Consider the following 24755-nt stretch of genomic DNA (forward strand, 5'->3'; position numbering starts at 1 on the left):
GGGACCAGACCCCGTCGCCCTCTGAGTACATGACTGAATTGAGATGATACTTCTAGTCAAAAACGCATGGTGAAAATGTTACATGTTGCAAAACAAAGAATTTCTGATCGTTTAAAAAGTATGGAAAAAGTTTAAAAGTGAGGAAAAAGGGTTCCACATGAATTGAATGAAAAGAAAATACAGTACTGAAATACACTCTTGAAATTCTGCTTGAAAAATACGAAAGAAAATCAGTTTTGCATCGAATTGTTATTGGAAATAAAAAATGGATTTATTCTGGACAACCATCAACATCGACTGCAAAACCAGATCGATTCGGCGAGAAGGCAAAACTCGTGTGGTGTATCATAAGCTTCCGAAAAAGTTGAACACTGAAACGTGTGGTGTATCATAAGCTCCAGAAGCGTGGTGAAACTGGTAATACTATTCGCTACAGACGACCAATGATCAATCTAAATCGTGAATTGATCGAAAAACGACCAGAATGAGCTAGAAGTCACGGCAAAGTAATTTTGATCGTTGGGAGCTGCTACTCTACCTGCCTGATGCACCAGCCTGGGCCCTTTCAGACTACCGTCTTTTTTCATCGACGTCGATTTCGAAGTAGGGGAAAATTGGGTGTCTGAATGATTTATTTCAAAAGACGAACATTTCTTTTGGTGTGGTAGCCATGAAGATGTGTAGAAAGCAATAATCAATGCCTTGAATAAATTTTTTTTTCAAATTTAAAATTAGAGTTTTATTTCAACTAAAGCTATGCTCATCTAATACCTGTATGCTTGGTAAATGTTGCAAACATGGTCCAAGAAATGTGCAAAAACGAATGAATGTGAAACATCGTGAACCGATCCTAACATTTGAGAAGTGCAGCTGCTGCCGTAGCAATGTTTGGTTCCGTGCACCAGCACGTGAGAAAACTGCAGTGAAAGAGAGAAGTAGATATCCCAAGTAGCAATTGAAACTTGTTAAAATTGGAATGTTTCACCATTGCTACAGAATGGTTATTCATGCTAGATATGTTTTACAAACGATTTTACATGTTTTTGTAACAAATGTGAAAATCACCATATTACTGCTTGTGAAACCAAATCAAAAACCTAAAACGATTAAGTTCCACCATCGGTTTATTTAACTAGTTCTACAATAAGTTCATTTGTGCAGTTTCATTTTCGGGTTCTACTTAAGAAATATTACTGCTATGAAACATATCAAACAAGAAACTTGTTGCACATCATACAAGCAAACTGCGCTTTTTCAATCGCACAATCGTTTCGAGAAGAGTGAAGGAATACAATGCTAGAACAATGTTTGCTACTTGGGATTTCCCGGAGGTGGCTGTGAAGGAATGCACGATCAGTTCCAAAGATAGCGGCGACACGACTAGGAGTGTGGTGAGCATAGCAACCTTGGTTCCGGTTTTTTAGGGGTTCGACTCCCACATACCGAGCTCTTCCACGTGGACGATTTCACCACAAACACATACACACACGCACACTAAACAGTTCAGTTAAACGCTAGCTTACGCAGCTTCCATATCTACTTTCACTGATCAAAAGATAATGATTGTTATGAAAGCGCGAGAATCCGTGTGACGACAGAATTGTGACGAGTGTGACATCATTTTGTTATCATTTTAGCCTATAAATCCGTCACGTTTTAGTCTGGATAATCGGCAAACACGAAATCAAAACTGTTACAGTAGATTCATTACTTTAATAAAAAAATATTTACTTTGCAAATTTACACAACAGACTGCTCTAATCAGACTTCTCTGAGGTAGGCACGGCTTCAAACAACACCTGGACTAGATAGGTGGCTTTATCTGGAAATGAAGAACTGTAGGTGACGGTAGCTCAAAAATATATAGCATTCTCTTAATTTACCCATCCACTTTGGTCGCAGCTTATAGTAGACAAACGGAGTGTAAACGGCCACTCCGATCAGGATAAATCCAATGGCGAAGAAATACTTTAACGATGGATCGGACACGATTGGGACTACAGAGAGAAAGATGGACACCGCCAGGGTGATGATCGGGACGATCAATGGCACTTTGTACGGTCGGTGAATGTGTGGCTGAGTTCTACGTAGACTAAACAGAGCCACTACGGCTGACCCATAGAAAAACCAGATGAAAAACGAGGCCAGCTCAATAAGCTCTTCGATGTTTCCGACCAAGATGAACATTAGTGCTAGTAAGCCCTGCATTGCTACCGCAGGAGTTGGGGTCATGCGCCGCATATGGATGTACGATAGTGATTCCAGCATTTGACCTTCCTGGCCTGCGACGTAGCACAGCCTCGTCACTCCGAATTGAATGCTGAGAGCACATCCAAATGTAGCAAGCGCTACACCCAACGGAATCAGGAAGGCAAAGGAACCCAAAACTCGCTCGCCGAAGTCAAGACCGACAGCTTCCGATTGTATCATCTCTTCTGGCGATAAAACAGTCATGTAAGCCATATTCATAAAGACGTACAGAGCAGTGATGACCGGAACTGCGATGACAATGGAGCGAGGAATGTTTCTGGAAATAGACACATTAGATATTTTGTTTGAAAGAGATTTTTTCCGTATTGCTCACTTTTCAGGTTTTTTGATTTCTTCAGTTATGATGGTAACGCTCGACCAACCATCGTAGGCCCACAGTCCATTGTAAAATGCCAGAGCTATTGGGCCTGCGCTAAAGTTGCTTCCTTCGAATCCACGGGTCAAATTTTCTGTTCTGCCGATTGCCAGTTGGTAGATGCCACCAAAAATAACAACCAAACAAGCTAACACTTTACAGAAGCCGAAAATGTTGTTGATGGTAACGTACAACTTCACGCTGCTAAGATTTATATAGGTGATAATTCCTAGAAAGTAATTAAACTAATGAGTTTATGATACTGCTTCACCTCCTGTTCTTGCTCCAACTACCTAATCCTAGTATTGCTATCAATTTTATTAGATTATGCAGATCCCCAGCTGGTAGGTTATTCAACCCCAGAACGTTGCTGAAGGGAAGGATAGAGTATTCGGCAAACGTGAGAATAATTACGGCTACTTCGGCCGGTCGTAATACCATTACGTAGACCCACGAGCAGATAAACGAAGGCAGTGGGCCCCAGAATTTGTTGGATTTCCTGAAGGCTTCTATCAGGTACGCGTACTCAGCGCCTGATCGCGGCACGACCGTTCCAAGTTCAGCGAAACATAATGCACCCAGTAACGAAATCACTCCGCACACTGCCCAGATGACCAAACAGAATCCAACACTACCAGAATACCGGAGAGCTGCTGTTGGTGATACGAATATTCCTGAACCGATCATAACACTGATTATAACGTTGATGGCGGACATCAAGCCCATCTCCCGCTTGAGTCCGCCAGTTTTCGTTTCCGGTGCGGGTGTCATCGTGATATTAGGTTCGTCACCGGCTGCTTCGAACTAGTAGCAGGTCCGATTGTAATACGACTGGGAGGATCTAGCACGTGTTCCTTGGAAACAGCATGTTTCAGTTTGCTATGCTGATGATTGCTCGGTTCGTCTGTTACTGAGAAAAAAAAATATTCGCATTACTTTGAGGTTACTTAAATGAAACACTGCTAAAAGGATTTTCTGATAACGACGAGTTATCACTTGAATGAACTGCCATACAAATGAATGAATTTAGGCCTTTGTATAGAAATATTATCAACCGATAATTCTCATCGATTGGTCATGGGATCTACGTCACCGATATGGAATTGCCTTCTGTCCCCTGACAAGCTTATCAGTATGAATTGTTTCAATGTCTACCGTCGCATCCGTTTAGACGATGGGCAATGTTATCAACATCAACTGTAGTCTGAATTGTTAAGAGTAAATATGTTATCACAATAATGATTGTCTGTAAAGGTTAAGTGATGTTGTTAATTATAGATTTTGCGGAGATGTTAGAAAGGCTGCGAAAATAACAACAAGCTCTGAACTAAATCAAACTGTTGCTAAGAACTTTTTCATGGAGCATAATTTATTGTTATAACTAGCGGACCCCTGCACACTTCGTAGCGCAATAATATTAGATTAGATGTAGAAAATCAAAACTACTTATCAATTTTAATGATTATTGAAGAAAAATATTATTATAATGCTCTACGATAGTGGCCCCAACCTTTTATATATCGCGGACAACAGGACAAAATATATAAAACCGATGGTTTACCGAAACGCAAACAGGCAGCGTACAATTTACCATCCGAAGAAAACTCTAAATTCACGCTACAGACTCATAACGATTATTGGCGGTATTGGAAAAGTTAAACGGATGAGAAAATGACGTTCAAATTGAAATGGCATAGCAGTGGGCATCGTTGGAATGCGTGGAATGAAAACTTTTTTTTCTTCTAATTTGCCATTCAACATTGTTGTCTCGACAACATTTGCGATTAACTTTTGAACTTTTAATTTTTTTTCTGTACTTGTTTCTCTATTGTCTGCACTTTATTTTGTACTTTGTGTTCTTGTTTCTGTAATTTGAGTGTTTTTTCCTGTACTTTCTGTGCTTGTTTCAGAATTTGTTCCTGTACGTTCTATACCTGCTCCAGTATTTTCTGTATTTGGTCCTGTAACTTTTGTACTCATATCTGTACCATCTGCTCATTCTGTACCTTTTTCTGCACTCAATTGTACCAGTACTTCCTTTACTTTACTTTACTTTCTCTCATTTCTGTACTTTGGTTTCTTTTTATTTCTGTACCTGTAGCTGTCCCTGTGAATTTCTCACAGCTCGAAAATTATCTTTGGATGGAAATTATTTCGAATACTCTTAAATTAGAATAATCGAACGACCCTCATGATTGCTCGAGATTAGTGAAGTAGAATGGTAGAGTGCACTGTAAAAATGAATCATCTGACAATTGTTTTTGATTCGATCTCAACATTTTTCCCCAATTCAGGTACACACGTACACAGCAGTTTTTACCTGTTGTTAAAAGTCCCAAATGATTCAAACAAAATACAACAAAATCAGTTTGACTGTTTATGAACAAGAGAGTGAATCATTCGAATAGGTAAAACATGTCGATGAGTTCCCAAATCTCGGTTCAATCGATGTAATTTAAAAACAGAAGCAAACGGGATGGTTCGAGTTCATTGGACGAAACTGTTCATAGTTACTCAAATGCAAATAATTTGAAATTTCGGAATACTTGGGTGGGTCTAATTCGAATCGCGTTTGGGCCAATTGAAGACGTTTGGACTCAAATCAATAACCGAACTTGCAATTTGAAGCAATTGACGAAATTTGGAGGTCGTTTCGAGAAAAATTTACACAATATCCCGTCCAAAAAATCCTTGAAAGGTATAGCACGGGAAATGCTTATGAAAAATTTAAGCCAAAAAACAATAATCACTTTCTTTTCTTATAGTCGTTTTATAATTTGACTTTACGGTATTAAACCCAAATTTATATATCGGAAAATGGAAACCTGCCCGCATAGCGTTTTGGCTACCTGGGCAGCCATGGCCACCAGACGGCTACCAAAATCGATTCAGTGACGGTTGTCAAATCCAATTTGACAAAACAAAGTCGCCTGTATCTAAGTTAGCCAAGCGTTTTCATCTTCTCACCTTCGCTGAAAATGTCAAAGATTTCAATGTGGAAAAATCCTGGTGGATACGGTTGTATCGTTTGAGTTGTATTTCTGGCAGCGGCGAGGCAGTCGGTCACCAGAATGTCTGCCAGCTATATTTTTATAGCTGGCAGCGTCTAGTCAGCCATTTGGCAGTCATGCGTATGCGGGTGTATGCTGTTCATTTGGCGTCCTTACTTAATTGAACATGTGATTCAAAATAAAGAAACACATGAATCAAGTAAGCCCAGTGAATTTTTTGCACAAATCAGGCCGTTTGGCGCCAAACGGTTTTATTAATAATCTAGTATTTATATTTTGCTCTCCAGCGGGCAGCAACATTGCATAACTCAATACACGCCAAACAATCATTGGAGATCTAGCATGCATTGAATGGAAAATTACCAACTCTAAGAGCAAATTCAGCAGCTGCAAGATTCATATGGGTGGTCTATAATGTAAATGAAACTGAAACAAACGTATCCCCAGCAATCCGTTTTAGTTTTTTAATTCGACCAGTTCTACTGTCAAATTTAAAACTGATATACACTGCCGTTCTATTTTTTTTTATATTTGAAACACAGATAAAACGCTGCTTGGGCTGCCAAATTATTTTGTTATAATTTCTAGATTTAAATTTTAAAACTCACATAAATTATGCATCTAGAACTAGAACACTCCTGAATATGCCCTAAACGAACCAATTTCCTAGATTTTCTCCACTTCCTCGAAGGATTTTCCTTATGTACTATACTGCCCATACTCGCATATCAGTCCCATATCGATTTTCGTCAATATTGAGTTAGCTTGAGGAATGCAAACTATCCTCAATATACTCTCAGAAATTGCAATCAAAGTTGAGGGCTTGTTCAGTAAAAAGTGAAAAAAATATCAACTCATGTCTGTCCCATATGCAAAGTACTCGCATATCAGTCCCATTTAGTGCAAATTTCAATAATTTCATTTGTTGCCATCTTGGAATAGCAAAGGTGTATTACCGATGTTTCATGTAATAATACCATAATTTAGCATTAGGTAGCACTATAAATCAATAAAATTTTAATCGTGTTTTTCTCGACATGCAGATTTTCCATATGGGACTGATATGCAAGTATGGGCAGTATAGCCTAAAACCTCCGCATGAACGTCACCTTTCGAACAAAAAAAAATCAGTAGATCGGCCCACGCATACCAGAGAACATTAGCAACACACACTTTTTTCGCTATTATTTTATATATATATATATATATATATATATATATATATATATATATATATATATATATATATATATATATATATATATATATATATATATATATATATATATACATATATATATATATAGATATAGATATAGATATAGATATAGATATTTAAATAAATCATATTCAAGTTTTCAGATCTCAATGAATGTGTTTCATACTAAGCAGGGCGCAAGTTCCATAATACATTGAACGGGGACCAAAAAATGATTACTGTAGATCATTTAATTGTGCAGCATATAGAACATTTTTATAAAGAGAATGGAAAGGTTAGAGCAAATAAAAAAAAACAACCAAGTTTAGTTCCTCTTCAGAATGTTGTGACTGGATCACAAACATTTTCTTTACTAATCCAGTAATAACCAATATTCGAAAGTGGTAAAGTATAGCACATTTCACATTGTAGTAACTTAGTTAAGAAATATGAACGATTACGGAGACGAATTTCGGAGATAACAGAAAAAAGTGATATAACACTAAGATATTTCTAGAAAATTTTCAAATATTCATTTCCGTTGTCAAAATATTGGCAGGGCAAGATCACTCCAAAAAATCTTTTGGAGGGACAAAAAGTGCTTCGCCTTCCCATAGTTGCCGCTAGAGATGGTCGGGTATAGAAATTCTTATACCCGAACCCGACCCGTACCCGAGTGATCTGCAAAAAAATTACCCGTACCCGACCCGTACCCGATAAAAAATTAAAAATTTTACCCGTACCCGACCCGTACCCGATAAAAAATTACCTGTACCCGTACCCGACCCGAATGAGTAGTAAAAATTTTACCAAAATTCAGTGTGGAAAAAATAAAGTGTTTTAGATATCGAGCCGTATCAGGCTCTAGTTGGTAAGCAAAATACATTAAAATGCTTGTTTACTTTTAAACATATAAATACACTGTGAAACATGAATAATGTAATGTAACTTTTTTTTAAACATGCAAAAAAAAACAAACGGTTCATCCGAATTCAAAATTTATTTTTTCATATTAAAGTACAATCCTTCCGGGTAATTGTGGAATATAATTTCATTCAAATGGCTGCCTCGGCTGGCCTTGCAGTACGCCATACGGTCGGTCCAGCTTTTTAATACATTTTCGATTGTATGCAGCTTTATTTCAGCTATGGATGCACGAATGTTATCCTTCAAGGCTTGAATTGTCTCTGGCTTGTCCACATAACACTTATCTTTGACAGCCGCTCAAAGATAATAGTCTAACGGTGTCAAATCACAGCTCCGAGGCGGCCAAAAGACATCCGAATTTCGACTGATAATTCAATCTTCGAAGACTGTGCACAGATGATCGATCGTAGCGTTGGCTGTGTGGCACGGAGCGCCGTCTTGTTGGAACCAAAAGGTGTCCAAGTCTTCCTCTTCAAGTAACGGGAAGAACCAATCGCTAATGATGACGCGGTACCGCTCGCCATTGACCGTGGCGGCGGCTCCTGCCTCATTTTCTAGGAAAAAAGGCCCAATGATGCCGCCAGACAAAAATCCGCACCAAACCGTCACTCTCTGAGATCGGCTTCTCCATGATGACGGGCGGGTTTTCCGTCCCCAGATGCGACAATTTTGCTTATTAACATACCCGCCGAGATGAAAATGTGCCTCAACCGAGAAGATGATTTTTTTGCACACATTCCGCAACGTTACCATGATTTTGAAAGTAAAACTGCACTATTTTCACGCGTTTCTCAAGCCTATACACAACCATTTTCGTTCAGCGGAAGGATACAACTAAGTTTCTGTCAAATCAGAAGTGACATTGAGGTTACCAATGTCGAAATAACCGCTAGTTCAAAAATAAATGTTAGATGGCGGACCCTGTAGATTTTCAATGTCTTTGGTACTTTATACTCATTTACAAATGTCAACAAAAGGGAGTAATATCAACTCAAATTTTTCGAGAAGCATATTTACCCTAAATGTCGTAATACCCGTTGTATTCAATTTTGGGTAGGTATGGTTTTTGCGAAACAGTGCGACTTTTGATCCAATTCTTTAGAACCACAAGTAAGCGTGCTCATTATCTTGACACACAAATAAAAATTCACATTCGAATCACTTGAAAAATCACGTAAAATAGTTCCAAATGTCAAATTGAATATTATACGTGACGAAAATGAATGTTATGCGAACATCCCCTAAAATGAATAGTGTGTTATCAGTTCGTTTACGTGAATTGACCAAAGAATCAAACAATGTACGTGTATTCCCGGTGTGAAAAATTCAATTTTGAACATGGTGAACAGTGAGTCCTTCAAGTGTAAGTAGTTTGAACATTCGTAGGAAATGTTTTTGGTTACAGTTTTTTACTACAAAGCAAAATGAATTATGATTTTGATTTAAATTAATCTGTCAACTATGCCCGTTTTGTAAGCCTCACAAACCCACACCCACGATGTTAACGGTAGCTGGTGGTTTTTACAGCCATTGAACCGGTGGAACCCTCAACGCGTGAACACGGTGAAAATTTGAGTATTTCGCAAGAAAAGATTTTCACCCTTACTTTTGCGACTCCACGTTGTCATGCATCGAGATTTTCACTTGTAGTCCAGTGAAAAGAAACAAAAATTAATTAGCAATAGGGTAACAGAGGTATTTTGGCCACTTCATATATTTTGGCCCACCTAGCAAACTTTATCGATTTCATCGGATTTTATCGATGTTAAGTAACTCATTTTGCATCAATTTGAAGCTAATCACATTAAATTACCTATTGCGGAAGGGGTTTTTAAAGATATTACAGTTTTTGGTGGATATTTTTATAAAGTGGGCCAAAATAAAATCAATCCTAAAGTGGGCCAAAATACCTCTGTTACCCTATAGCCCAACTTGCTGTGCCATCAATCGGTGTCATTTCAAGTGAGGTGACCTCACCCAGAAGTGCAGAATAAGAAGAACTTCTATGCAGATTTTCTGAAATAAATGTTCATGTTTTTATGGTAAGAATCCTAATGATTTTTATGAAAATTTTGAAAATCTCCAACCAATATTTAAAATAACAATTTTCTGGTATCTGAATGTGATATGAGTACTACACTACATTTTATATACTGCCCATACTTGCATATCAGTCCCATATGGGAAATCGGCATGTTGAGAAAAAGACGATCAAAAGTTTATTTCCGAATTTTTTTATTTATTGTGCTCCCTAATGCTGGTCCCGGGTTGGCGGTTCAATACATAGGACGCTGGTCTTACAAGCCAGCTGTCGTATGTTCGAGCTCCGACCTGGAAGGATTCTTAGTGTCAGTAGGATCCATAGTACTAGCCATGCAATGATTCTGTACGCTAAGAATCGGCTGCGAAGTCTGTTGAAACAGAAAGGCCAAACTCCACGAAAGGAATGTAATGCCAAGACTTTGCTTTGCTCCCTAATGCTAAATCTTGGTATTATTACATGAAATATCGGTAATACACCTTTGATGTTCCAATATTGCAACAAATGAAATTATTGAAATTTTGCACTGAATGGGACTGATATGCGGGTACTTTAGCATATGGGACACAGAAATGAGTTGATATTTTTTTATATTTTACTGAACAAACCCTCAACTTTCATTGCAATTTCTGAGAGTATATTGAGGAAAGACTCCATTCCTCAAGCTAGCTCAAAATTGGTGAAAATCGATATGAGACTGATATGCGAGTATGGGCAGTATATGAATCAAATAATTTTTACTGAATTGTGCATTAAACAGTTTTAAAATGGCAGTCAATTAAAACCTACGTGAAAAGTAGATTCCGACCGCAACATCATAGAGCTAAGGCAGTGTGTCTTATTAAATATATTATAAACAAAGTAGGGCGGGAAATATTCACATAACTTTTCACGTGACTATGATTGATCTTTTTTTTAAATGAAGAAAAAGATGTCAACTGGTCTGGTCCTAGGCGCGAATGTCAAAACCCCTTGAATCAAATTGATTATTTTTCGGAAGAACCGTTTTGCAATGAAAAAATCTCGTCAACGTGTAAACATATTTATGTGAAGTACAAATGGTCGGGTAATCGATCCGAAAAAAAAATTTACCCGTACCCGAGTGAGCGGTAAATTTTTTTACCCGTACCCGACCCGTACCCGAGTGAGCAGTAAAATTTTTTACACGTACCCGACCCGTACCCGATTGAAAATAAAAATTTTTACCCGTACCCGACCAAAAACCCGTCGGGTACGGGTACGGGTCGGGTTTCGGGTAAAATACCCGATACCCGACCATCTCTAGTTGCCGCCCCTGATACTAAGGCTGTGAACCATTTTGCGGTTAATTTTAACTTTTGGTTAAAATCTGACACTTGAGTGGTTATTTTGTGTCGAGTAGTAAAATTTAACTAAAACTGCCGCCCATTAGGTTTTTTACCGTCACTGCTAACCTCAATCGGATGAACACATTTTGACAATTCAGCGGTACTGTTTGTAAACAGACTTTTTTATTTGTTTGTCTGTTGACAAACGGATGAGAACGTTCACGGTCCATATCGCCTAAATACAGTTTCAAAGCATTTGTTAACGATTCGTTTCAGAGATTTATTGAAATAAAGTGGCTAGTTGTGAAGTGTAAAGATGATTGTTTGAGATGTGTTCCACGATTTTGTTTAAATTTGTTTGTAAACAGTACCGCTGAACTGTCAAGGATGAATTCTTGTTCATTTGTGACGTCACGATAAAAAATCTAATTTCAAAATTTGACGAACGGAAAGTTATTTGGGTTAATTTTCCACTCGAAATAATTTCAACTAAAGAATTAATATTAGAATTTTCATTGCAAGATTTTTTTCAGTGTCGGAAAATAACCATCGATTTGTCAAAAATAACCATTCTCTCTAGCAGGGTTATTTTTGACAACATAAAATTAACCTCTCGAGTGTCAGATTTTAACTAAAAGTAAAAATTAACCGTGAAATGGTTCACAGCCTAAAAATGCATTAGGTGTTTTGTTTGCTTAAATTTATTTGATTTTCTACTAAAATAAGAACTAATGATTGAGAATTCTCGTAAACGAAAATAAACTAATTAAATCTTTTGCGAGTTTTTGACTTTTATTTTATGGTGTTGTTTGTAAAAAATCTCATTCGTTTCGCTTCTACCCAAATACTGGACACATTTCCGACGTAGAACTAAGTTTTTGTTTTCTATATAGGGAAAACAAAAAAAGAAACTAATATCCTACAAACAGTGGTCAGGTTTTGACCAACAACTAAAGCACAACAAATTTTAAACAGATTTTCGATTGCATTACACATCCTGCTTGGAAATATTTCTACGCATCGATTCGGTAAGATGGAATGGATGGAGATGGAAATTTTACAATTCCAAGTCATTATCATAGTTTCTTCTAGTTTCCCCCAATTTTCCCTGTTTTCCAAGTCATTATGATAGTTTCTTCTAGCAGAAACGACAGTTCCGTATCCATAAGTTCATGGTTTTCATTCGAATTTCGCTCTTCAATGTGAGTGTGTGTGTGTGTGTTCGCATTTATGAAAAACACACTCTGTTCAGTCTTATGATGCCGCAGAGAAGGTTGCTGTTCACATCAGTAAGTAGATTTGCTGCAGAATTATTTCATGCGCCGTTCACCTCTCATAAGATTTTCCCATTTCAAATCAAATTTTCTTTGAAACGGTGATGGATATAAAAAAATCTACTCAATAATGGCTTTGAAATTTAGTTGAGAATATTCTGTGAAATTTTCAGAATGATTCATTGAGTTTACTGCTCGAGTTGTATTGTTTTCGGACTGGAGAACTGCTGAATACTGCAACGCATGGAATGGCATCTACTTGTTCATGGAATATCTCGACTTTTAAGTCTTTTATCAGAAATCTACCGCGATAAGTCTAGATAATTTAGTTTAGATACGTTTAGTACATAAGAACTATATTAAGTCTTATATTTTTCTGTGAAACACTGAAAATTTCAATGCCTCCGCCAGTGGATAACACACTTTAGTTTCCTGGTGGCTATCGATAAAAGGAGAGAAATGAAATCGACTGAACAAGGTTCCTAAACACATAGATGCAAAGGAAATTGAAGAACCAACGTGGTCGATTCAAAATCTATACTCATCAGTTCGTCAGGCATTAATAGCGGTCCTAATACGAATTACGTTATTCAGTGGGCTTCTTCACATAACAAAAATCAGTATCGAATCAATTTGTGCGGTTAGTTAATGTCGTTGAAAAGATAGATACAATCCTCGCACGAGATATATTTTCTTCGAAATTCCGCTGTTTCTTTGTATTCGAGTATAACGCAGGATGACCTCGATCATGGAATGCTGAATGAACGTGATCAGCACTTTTCATCGTCAACAGCAATACCAATTAGTTTAGAACAATTTAGTTCTTTTCAGGGCATCCAAAATTCTTAAAGGATGAATTTCGTAAAAGTAATATTGAGTAAATATGGCTAAACCGATTTCAACAAGCTTAGGCAAAGTCTTGGTATTACATTCGTTTTGTGGAATTTGACCTTCTGTTTCAACGGTTTCAACAGACTTTGCAGCCGATTTATATCGTACTGAACATACGATAACCATTGAGGTTTCTATGCCCGGTGAAAAATGAACGACGACCCTAGTGAAAAGTTGGTTGCCAATATATGTCGTGGTGATAACAAAACAATATGTAAGACAATTTCACATATAATATTTTCGCGGCGTTGCAATACTGATTCACTCTAGGACGAGAAAAATCTTTCGTCCTCGAAAAAGAAATACACAAATTTCGTCGCACTAGTGCGAACCCACATGCTCACATGTTGAGAGCTTCACCAGAAGTCTGAATCGTGTTTAATGCAGACTTTTCCTTATGAAAACAAACCAATCTCATTTGAATTTGTGGCTGTAAGGGAGCTGTCAGAAAAGTCAACAGGCAGGAAAAGGAGACAAAAACAAAATCTCAAATCAGTGGCGGATTTCAAAGTAGAAGTGTAGGTAGACATGTGATTTAGAGTGTGTTGTTTCCCGTTCGATGTGTTTCAGGACTATAATTGAATACTGTGGTCACAGACTAACAGACAGGACACTCAAATTAGATTCTTTAACCATATAAACGGTCATTTCGAATATTCCTTTAGTTGGGACAGTACTCGGATATGTCATGATGGCGCCACGTTAGCATATCAAATACATCCTGTCTGTCATCTAGACTGTGTTTATTTGTTTCATTTACCAACCGAGTTGCCATTCATACAGAATTACCTGTAATGTATTGATTTGTATACCTCCATGCGAATTTCATGCAGGATACAGATTAATTACATATTGCCAAAACTATATACAGAATTGTGCCTACTTGTCATCCTACAACGCAATACAAAATCGAACCCGTTTTGTTACAATATTTACTTGCTTCTGGTCTTAATTTCGGATGGAAATTACCAACACAATCAAAAATAGTCTAGATGAACAACGTTGAGTAAAATAAATGTTTACTTTCCAACATCGCTAAAAGAGTTAAATATATTATCAACGTACTCCAATAATTAATTGTGACGATTCATTATCAAATATTTTGATGAAATCAGGCAACCCTGTAAGCAGCTAATCGGTGTTGACAAACGAGGGGAAACCAACTAGTAAAAAACCTTTTACGTAACACAAGGGGTGTACCGATAGTAAATAGTTCGCGCAGTACAATATAGGTGGAACTAGTGCATCACGAAAAATGATTTTTATAACAATTTACTCATACTGTCATGTCTGTTAGTCTGTGTTGTGGTGGCCAAGTAAAGCGAAGCATGCTTGATTCAGTTGGGCTGTTTCTTCATGTGTTTTCATATGCAGGGTAGTTTATTTGGCAAAACAATTTCCCCGGTTAGGAGTTAGTTAGGTTCGAGTCCCGTCTCTGCGGTAAAATTTTCCCGATTTTCATTACATAGTTGTGTAATTTGCATGTCATTTTTCCCCGTTATACACTGATCAAATTTAAAATTAGCTCAAGACGGCTCTACGTCTTAATAAGACTAGAACAAATCATACGACATCTGGCTTATAAAACTAGTGCCCTATGAACTGCACCAACAACCTGGGCCAACCTCGTTAGAAAGCCATTATGTATTATGGATCAAGTTCAATGATCAAATGGCTAACACTTCTGGTTCCGGAGATATAATGGTGTAAGTGACGTTATCGCTAAAAAGCTTGTTTTACCGCTTTACTTTGTCGCAGAAAGATTAATCGAATGCAACAAACTTAGGCTCGTTCGAAAGCTATTATTAAGTTATTGATCAAGTTCGAAGATCATATGGTTGTCACTTCTAGGTATAATGGTATTCTAGGTCTAATGGTTGCCAAATTGCTATCACTTCTGTTTGCGGAATATGTATGGTATAAGTGGCGTATGTGTGGTACAAGTGTCATAACAGTGACAGAACGCCCGTTTTTGTTTTTACGCTTACTTTTATCGACACTTGCGTTTCCGAGGCTATGAATGTTGAAGTAAGCGCTAAAGCAAAAACTTTTATTATCTACCCGAATCAATCTGAATGAATTTGTATAAAAACTAATTCGTGTTAGAAATTATCTTAATTCGATTTCGGAAATCTCAAAATTCCCAAAATTAATTATTTTCAAGCAAATTTTTATCGAAAAAATACCAGATCTCGATGTTCCATGAAAGTTTGAAAACATTTGCAAAAAAAAAAACATAATAAAATCTACAATTTTCCGTGTTTTAAGCGAATTTCCAAAGTTACGTGATTTTTTACACAGATTTCTGAAGTTACGAGGATTCTTTTGCAAGTTTTTTTGTGCGGTACGTATCTCCCGTGTAAAAAGACAGCAGTGTATATGTATTGAGTTTGGATTTTTGAATTTGAAGTACTTCAACCATGCAGATATTTCAAAAGAAACATTTCTGTACCGGTACAAGTGAAATTTCTCAGAACATTTTCATGATTTACACTGGGTTCGATTCTCAATCCCAAACATAGGGCCAGAAACTTTTTCTGGTACGAAGAGGCGAATGACCTTAAGGTTCAAACCTCTATAATCGAAACAAAAAAATCATTGAGTTGAACTTTATTTTGTCATGTCCGAGTAATTATTGCTGGACGCACATTTTGAAAAGGGATTTTTTCGGTATCTCGATAATTTGATAAACCTTTCTAGTGCTTGAAATGCTTATTTGATGTAAGATAATACGAACCAATTTCATAAAATGTCACAGTCAAATACAATTTATTTATCAAGGCTCGATATTCTCTTCACTGATGACATGGATAATGTTTTATTGAAACAGATTACCTGGTGCCAATTTAGATAATTTCTGAGAAATCTATTTCTTTAGTGTCACAATTTTGAAAGAATATGCATGCATTTTTACAGCTCGATCGAAAACATGTCTTGATCTTAAGGAAGCTAGTTTTACAGTCATTTATCTGCTTCCCATTAGTTCAAAACTCGCAAATGCAGCGGAATGCAGAGTTAGTAAATAGACCATACATCTCAATGCCGTGAGACAACCAAGCATAAGATGTTTGAAGAACTATCCGTCGTAACGTCACTGAAAATACGCGCAAATTTTGTTTCATGTCACCGTCAATGCACACGAAAAGCTTGCTGACCGAGCGTATAATGTGTGTCTGACTTACGGTAATGGGTAGAGATGGAGATACACATCGTATTTATCTATTTGCTTGAGGTTTCCGAAACGAACCGCGTACTAGAAGATTCATTAACGCATGGTACAATGTGAACGTCGAATGTGAAAAATTTCTTTTGAATTTTTTCCTGCTTTATGGCTTTGTGTTTCGTGGGACGATTTCACCGAGTACAATTACTCCGGAACATGTCAATTGAGTCCATCAATTGCTACCCAGCTTTACAGTGGAAATTATATGATAAATAGTGTATTTCGGGTCTTGACAAAAGATTAGTCAATTAAGAGCACTTACTAGCCTAAATTATTTGCCGTCATTTTCTGCCGAAATTGTCCTTCCTGCGCTAGAAGTTATGGCTTTGAAACTATATTTTTGCAACACCAGAAATTAAATAATTACACTTTGTATCCAGCGAACAAGTGTTTGAATAGCTACTCAAAGGCAGGTTTTAAGTATTTTATTATCTTGTTACCACTGTCGAATGAGATGTTGACTCATAGGATGCACATGTTTCGAAGTTCGAATTGATAAAGTACTTAAGTTCGACAGTTAAATTGTAATAGAACCTATCATTAATCACCTTCTACGTGGTATGCATTACACACATACAAATAATTAAATCTGTGGAATTTGGAATAACTGGATTTGTAAAACTAATCCAGTACGATTCCAAGTTAAACAAGCGAGAAGAGTTCTTCTTCTTATTCTTGGTGGTGTAACCTCACTTGAGATATCTTCTTTTAATGGAACAGTTACAAAGGCTACACACCAAATTTTTGCAATTTGTTTCAGTAAAACGATTTGATATATTCAATTCAGTAAAACATCGTCTGCTGTAAATGCAGTAGTAAGTAATGAATGCCAAAGCGTTCAATAATTACATCGTAATTACTGAATTTCTAGTAAAATACCGTCATTAAGTTTTGGATTGTTTCACTGAAATGCTCAGCAAATAAAAAAATTATTTACTGATTGTTTAGAGAAATTTTAACGGCTACGAGTTGCTGAAACGTCAGCTAACAGTTTTTGCTGGATGTATTTGCTGAAATTTCAGCTCGGTAATCTTCAGCAAAATTTTGCCGAAACTCGGTAATAATAATTTAGTATGTATATCATCAGTTACTTTTTTGCGTTTCTCTATAGAAAGGTATTAGAGTTGCTGAAAAAAACGACTTTCGAACGGAGCCTCGAAGACCTATAGTGTTATATACCATTCGACTCAGTACGACGAAATCGGAAAATGTCTGTGTGTGTATGTGGATGTGTGCACTTTTCGAAAATATTTTTAGCGCTCTATTTCTCAGAGATTGCTGAACCGATTTTAACAAACTTAGGCTCGTTTGAAAGCTTCTGTCAAGCTATTGATCAAATTCGTAGATCAAATGGCTGTGACTTCTGGTTCTGGAGTTATAATGGTATTAGTTACGTAACCGACAAAACGTGTTGTTTTTTTACCGCGCAAGTTTCTCGAAGAAGGCTGAACCGGTTTTAACAAGTCTAGGTCGTTTGAAAGCTTCAAGTTCGGATATCAAATGGCTATGACTTTTGGTTCCGGAGATATGATGGTATAAATGTGTGTGTGTCTGTATGTATGTATTGTGCGTATGTCACAAATAATGTCACTCGATTTTCTCAGAGATGGCTGAACAGATTTCCACAAACTTAGATTCAAATGAAAGGTCTTACGGTCCCATAGATCGCTATTGAATTTTATCCCGATCCGACTTGTGATTCCGGAATTACAATTACAATATGTGCAAATCTATGAGAAAATGCGCATTCAATATTCTCGGAAATTTCGTAATCGATTTTTACAAACTAAGATGCAAATGGAAGGTCTTTAAATTGTTTAAAAAGTCCCCGGAAAGATGATCCAGATCCGATTTCCGGTTCCGGAATTATAAAGCGATTATTAAAAAAAATTCAATTTCATGTGTATTTTTTCACAAGCGATGGCGAAACGAGGGGAACTTTTGATGTGGAACACGTCTATATTTTCTATAAAAGGGTGTAAATCAGAAACTCATGGAAAAATACAAGTAGAAATGTGGTCAGGTTTTAAACGTTTACAGTGCAGTATATTTTGTATCAATTAATAATATTATTTAAGTATTTAATTGGAAATATTTCTAAGATTCGATTTGAATGTATCAAGCGATGTATTTTCAATTATAAATGATTGAAATTTTTATTAGTAGCGAGCAGTGTCCTATTTTGTCTGCTGAAAATCTCTGAGATATCGGATTTCCCTACCATAGACGACGGTTTTGAAGAAGTAAGCGATATATCAAAGGAAAAGCATCGCTCTGATCGGTCAATCGATGCAAAAGCGAAGTTGTTGGAAGCACGCGAATCTATAAATAGAAGCGAAATTATAGCTAATGTTTCAGTCCTACGCGTAGCATGCTAGAGGTAGGTTGTTGCTAGACAGCAAGACGAAAAGTGCCAGAAAACAATTTAAAGCTTTAATTGGTATGCTCTGATCTTGTGTCATGCAAGCTCGGATGAAATTCCATGTTATGTCGTTTCGCCTGGAAAATTGACAACTACCTCAGGATAAATTTTGAGTGCTCAAGACTAATTTCTAATTTATATAAGATGAACTCGATTGATAATGAGAAAAAGTTTATCGCTTCAACCGAAATCTCAAAATAGTAGAGAAACTTAACGCTATAAAAATAACTGCTTGCATTCCAAACCTGAACACAAGCTTGGCGAAGAGAAGCTTAAATATTAAAATCGTATCGCAAGTATGTACTAAGATATAATAGCATACATTTGGGATTTTGGTGTAATTTCGTCGGCTATTAAACAAATACGAATCAAGACAAAGGATGTTCGGTGTTGGTTCCTAATCAAGATCAATCTAAGCAGACTCTCGTGCATATGCGGATTCAAAAGTGTGACGATTGATTGAACTTTTTGATTGTAGATCATTAGAAATTTTGGTTGCCTTGTTCCACATCAATGTCTCGAACAATCCTATGGGGCTGATCCTTGTAGTTTTTTATAAAATTCACTGGCAAATTCATTTAGTTGGCAGACCTTGTTAGTTGACGGATATGTAAATCTACTCTGGGACTACTAGTGCCCGGTTTCTGCTTCCAAACGCACCGGTAATAGTGAAGAAAAGCTCCAAACTTCGGTTTCTCAGCAACGGTTAAACCGATTTTCATTAATCATTACTCATATTAAAGCTTTCAATGTCTTCAAAGATACTGTGCAATTGCATCCAGATCCGACTTCCGGTTCCGAAATTATAGGGCAATAAGTATCAAAACTAAAACTGCCATTCAAAATTTTGCAAAATCGGTACGTGCTGGTACGGAAGAAGAGGAAAACGCCACCGCCTAGCACACAGCGTGCTTTGTTCAATTTTGTATAGCGTGCAGGGTTGCCACATTTAAATCTATATTAACTTGACATACCTAGCTGTTTACAAATCGAAAAGGTGATGGTAGTTTTTACCAAAGAATGTTTTTGATTTTATTCAAATTTGAAACAAAATTTTGTCAGAAAAGAATCTTGTGAGAACATAAGTAATATGAGAAAGGCATCATTACACAACTAGGTGGATTAAAGAAGGTTTTTGTTAGATTATCATCACTTTTTTCATACAAACAGGCAACGCAAATGTCAAGCGCTTGGTTTGAGAAATGATGCCGAGTATGTGACATAAACACTAAATTGGTATCATTTCAAAAATCGAAGAGAAACACATTATTTCAGCTTGTGCTTGATAATCGTATAGGCAAATTATATAACGTCTAGACAAATTATATAATTAATATATTAAGAATCTCGGCAATCCTAAATTTTTTTAACTGCCAACACGCTTCCGAACAGACCTTGGCCTTCATAACGCGCTGTTCTGAGTAATCTGGCGAATAATTATTGGGACTGAATCGCGGTCCGCATTCTTCGCCCAGAACGGCCAATGTTCCTATCAACACTTCTGAGTGCTACTCGAATTGTGTCACGGAGCCCCTTCTTGTATAAATTCGTTTGACTACCTACCGTACTATTCTTTAATCCACGGACGATCAAATTTACTTAAAATTAATAACTGAACATACAAGACTAAACTAAAGAACATGAGAATGTTTCCCTTGACAAATACCGAAATCAAGTAATAAAGAAATAACAGTTTAAGCGGGCGTGATTTGTCAGCTACGTCACTTCTACGATTAGATCGCCGGAACCGGAAGTTCCCTTCATTAGAACTTTGGTAGTGATAAATAACCCAATTTGTAGAAATCTGTTCACCCATCTGTGAATTAGTTTAGCTGATAGTGAAATCGCAGAAAAATTCCCATTTATAACACACATATAGACATTTTCTCGAACTAATCCAACTAAATCGAATGTCACAGGTCCAGAGAACAAACATCTAAGCGAGTACAACATTTTATAAAAATGCTGTTGAAAACATACAAGTGAAAATTCGCTTAAAATTACAGTTGCATGAGATTTTTCCTGCATGAATTACATTTGGATGCAAACTGGAACACATAAGCGATTGCTGGGCTGCTCGAAGCGCCTCAGTAGGCGAATTTTGACTTGATGATCGCTTTACCAATTAACCGTTAAATTTCTTACATACATTTAAATCACTATTTGGACGTCTGTTCTCTGTGGTTAGGCTCCGATCAAAAGTGTTTCCAGCAGTTCTATATCCTTTCTATAGAGAAAAGCAAAATTGATCGGGTTCAGTTCGGTTCGAAACGAGCTTTGGGATGTGCTAATGAAAGTTTCAGCCAACCATCGCGGCGGCTAAACAAATGTGAATTGTGATAAATCAAATATAAAAGCAAGCTAAGAGATGTCGGACCGATTAGGGGAATATGTGGTGAAATTAACGCCTGAGGCATAACACATACATTACTTTTCACAAAAGTATTGAGAACAAAATTAAATTCATCGCTATAAAATATAAAGATTAATAGAGCAAGAAATAAATATCTAGTTGCTATGAATAAAGTATATCCAGAAAAAAATTATGTTCATATATATAATTTTTGGTGAAATTTCTACACTATTCATAATTCTGTTGCAGTACAAGAGCTAAAAAGAATTAATCGGATTTGAAATTATCTTTTCATGCTTATGATGCAAAACGTTTTGAAGAAAAATGTCATGATATTCACTTTCATAATTGAAGACAAATTGTAAACGTGATTACGTCTGGTAAAATCATGTTTACTCAAAGGCCTAAAACTAGCTTTCAATTTGACGATGACCCGCATCTAGGGATACATTGCTTCGTACGTTTTGCACCATTGTTTTAATGTATTTCAGATGCAATTGACCATGGGTAATGTAAAGTTGTCACATTTTTGTGAAAACAAGTTTGGTCTTGGGCGTCATGCACAAGTTTCGTCACGCTTTAACGGAGGAGGTGGTTTTAAATATTGTGTCAAATTCTGACAAGGGGAGGAGTGGGATTTAGGCAAAACGTTTCGTCACGTACGTGTTATTTTGACTAATAGAATATGTATTTCGATTCGAATTTTTCGGTTTTTATGTATGACCTTGCCTACGAAAATGACTTATTCGTGTGAAAACGAATTTATGCATGTTTAAACACAATTGATAGTATTCGATGCCAACTATAGCTTTGAAAAGAAAACAAATTTGGTTGTACTTACTTAAGGTGAGGTTTTTAGGTGTCAGAAAGTTAGTATGACTTAATTTGTACATGACGCCTTCATGGGATATTATACCCGAGCGAGCCCATTGGTTGAATGCCGAATAAATAAATAAATAAATAATAATAATAAAATTCTTCTGTATTTAAGATACAGCGATATTTGTTTATGTAATGAATTTTATCCCATCTTCCCCTATCAGGTTTTAGGGCGTCGACTTCGAAATTGATGTATTCACACTCGCCCGCAATATTCGATGCAGATGAATGCGCGTGCGGTAGTATTCAAACGTGTTTTTATTGATATAGTTATTGAATGAAAATAAAATGCATATTTTTGAGTCCCTTCAAAATGATATTAGATAGCAGATATCAGTAACCATTTCGAACGTATATTTAAATTTTAGAAAGTGCAAGACAAAATTTCATAATAATCAAAGAGTAGGAAAACCTTAAATTTTACTTTGGGGGTCATCAGGATAGAAAAGGTTCGAAATTCACTTTTGTTCTATTTACATCCCAAAATCCGCCGCTAAACAAGCAGTAGAACTTCACAATTGAATTATTTGTAGTGTTTATAATGAAATCTATCTACTGAGAAATGCCAAAAAGCCCCGGTCTCACAAGCCATTTATCGTATGTTCGAGCCCCGACCTGGAAGAATTCTTAGTGTCAAAAGTATCATAGCACTAGCCATGCAATGATTTTGTTTGCTATGAATCGGCTGCGAAGTCTGTTGAAATTGAAGGTAAAATTCCACATAAGGAATGTAATACCGAGGCTTTGTTTTTGAGAAATCCTTCCAGGTTGGGACTCGAACATTTGACAACAGACTTGTAAGACCAGTGCCCTATGAATCGAATCGCCAGCCCGGCGAGAAATGGCATATTGTTTCTATGAACCTCAGCTCATTACTCTCGCACGCAGAATCGGAAAGCTTTGAAAGCGCAAAGCATGGTTTGTCACTTATGCGTAATTACAAAAGCACACTTTGAACCAACATTCAACGTTGAATAAGAAAAGAAAAACAATATAATTCTACCGAGTTCCATTAATTGAACCTTATCAAACATTATTTCTGAAATATTGCTTTTTGCTATCGCCACACACTGGAAGCCACTGTTTTGTATAACACATTCCGCCAAAAAGAATAACATGACCGAATTATTCACTTTCTTATCGTTGATTTATGCTCAGAAATAACGAAAAACAACTGATAAAATGATTAATTCTCATTATTATGGGTTTCAATGAGCAGTTATTACAACGATCGAACAGAAAACTTGACGACGAAGGTTGCTTACACGTATGACTTAGGAAACTACGATCAGCTCATATCGAAGTGCTAATGACGATTCGCAACGTATTCAATCACTGTGGGTGGAAACCCGCTGATTTTGTTTAACAATCACAACAATCGATCACTGTATCTAGCTTCGCAATTAAACACTACATTTGAACTATACCCAAATAATGAACGAAATAGTCGTGCGGCACAACAGGGCGGACAACAGTTTGTTCACAAACTGGACGGAACTTAAATAATTTGCTCCACTTGAGCTGAACTTCCGTACCGTACTGACATGAGATTCGACGCATCTGTCGCCACTGGGCGGTATTTTCTGTCTGATAACAAGTCACCCAACGACCACACTAAGAAGTTATTCATCACTGATAAACAAGCAAGTGTTCGTGGTTTCGACGGAACTCTTCAGTGAATTCTGACCAAGCTGCGTTCTACCTTTGACTTGAGTACTAAAAAGTGTTTCGATTAGTTCACAGTGGGGCGGTAATGGAAATAAGTCACACGTTGAATAATTGAATTTTAATTATGTATTTATTCTCTCTCTTTAGTCTAGATTCGTAATAGTGTCAAGTTTCAATATGTAAATGATTAGTCGTAGATTCACAGCCTCCACGTTTCAGAAAATGTGCAAACATTCATTGAAGCGATACACTGATAAAACATTTCAATTCGGCATTAAACCGTTGAAGTAATTATGATTATAGTACATTTTAAAAGGTGATTTTTTTGAGGTTAGGATTTTCATGCATTAGTATTTGCTCAGATTTTTTGAGGTTATGATTTTCATGCATTATTATTTGCTCAGTATGCTCTGACATTTCATCAAGAATAGACTTACTAACGAGCAACGCTTGCAAATCAGTGAATGGGCCCTAGAAAAGTTGGCAGAAAATCCGCTTTTTTATCGACAAATTTTGTTCAGCGATGAGGCTCATTTCTGGTTGAATGGCTACGTAAATAAGCAAAATTGCCGCATTTGGAGTGAAGAGCAACCAGAAGCCGTTCAAGAACTGCCCATGCATCCCGAAAAATGCACTGTTTGGTGTGGTTTGTACGCTGGTGGAATCATTGGACCGTATTTTTTCAAAGATGCTGTTGGACGCAACGTTACAGTGAATGGCGATCGCTATCGTTCGATGCTAACAAACTTTTTGTTGCCAAAAATGGAAGAACTGAACTTGGTTGACATGTGGTTTCAACAAGATGGCGCTACATGCCACACAGCTCGCGATTCTATGGCCATTTTGAGGGAAAACTTCGGAGAACAATTCATCTCAAGAAATGGACCGGTAAGTTGGCCACCAAGATCATGCGATTTGACGCCTTTAGACTATTT

General features: G+C 36.9%; 1 protein-coding gene across 4 annotated transcripts; it reads right to left on the reverse strand.

Moving 5' to 3' along the window:
- Positions 1 to 1430: 1430 nt before the first annotated feature.
- Positions 1431 to 23702, reverse strand: LOC131437057 (b(0,+)-type amino acid transporter 1-like). Of its 4 annotated transcripts, none has more exons than XM_058606109.1 (6): positions 23418 to 23702; positions 2920 to 3536; positions 2585 to 2855; positions 1884 to 2527; positions 1732 to 1822; positions 1431 to 1661 (listed from the first exon to the last, which is right to left on the reverse strand). In XM_058606109.1, the coding sequence occupies exons 2-5, from the start codon at positions 3395 to 3397 to the stop codon at positions 1758 to 1760; spliced, it is 1458 nt and encodes a 485-aa protein (XP_058462092.1). In that variant the 5' UTR covers positions 3398 to 3536; positions 23418 to 23702; the 3' UTR covers positions 1431 to 1661; positions 1732 to 1757. The 4 variants fall into 4 exon arrangements, with proteins under 4 accessions (XP_058462092.1, XP_058462093.1, XP_058462094.1 ...); XM_058606110.1 differs by adding an exon at positions 20956 to 21147 and having other exon boundaries at positions 1431 to 1822; XM_058606111.1 differs by having other exon boundaries at positions 1431 to 1822; positions 23580 to 23702.
- Positions 23703 to 24755: the final 1053 nt, after the last annotated feature.

Source organism: Malaya genurostris, chromosome 3, assembly GCF_030247185.1.
Source record: "Malaya genurostris strain Urasoe2022 chromosome 3, Malgen_1.1, whole genome shotgun sequence".
Classification (NCBI taxonomy): Eukaryota; Metazoa; Arthropoda; class Insecta; order Diptera; family Culicidae; genus Malaya; species Malaya genurostris.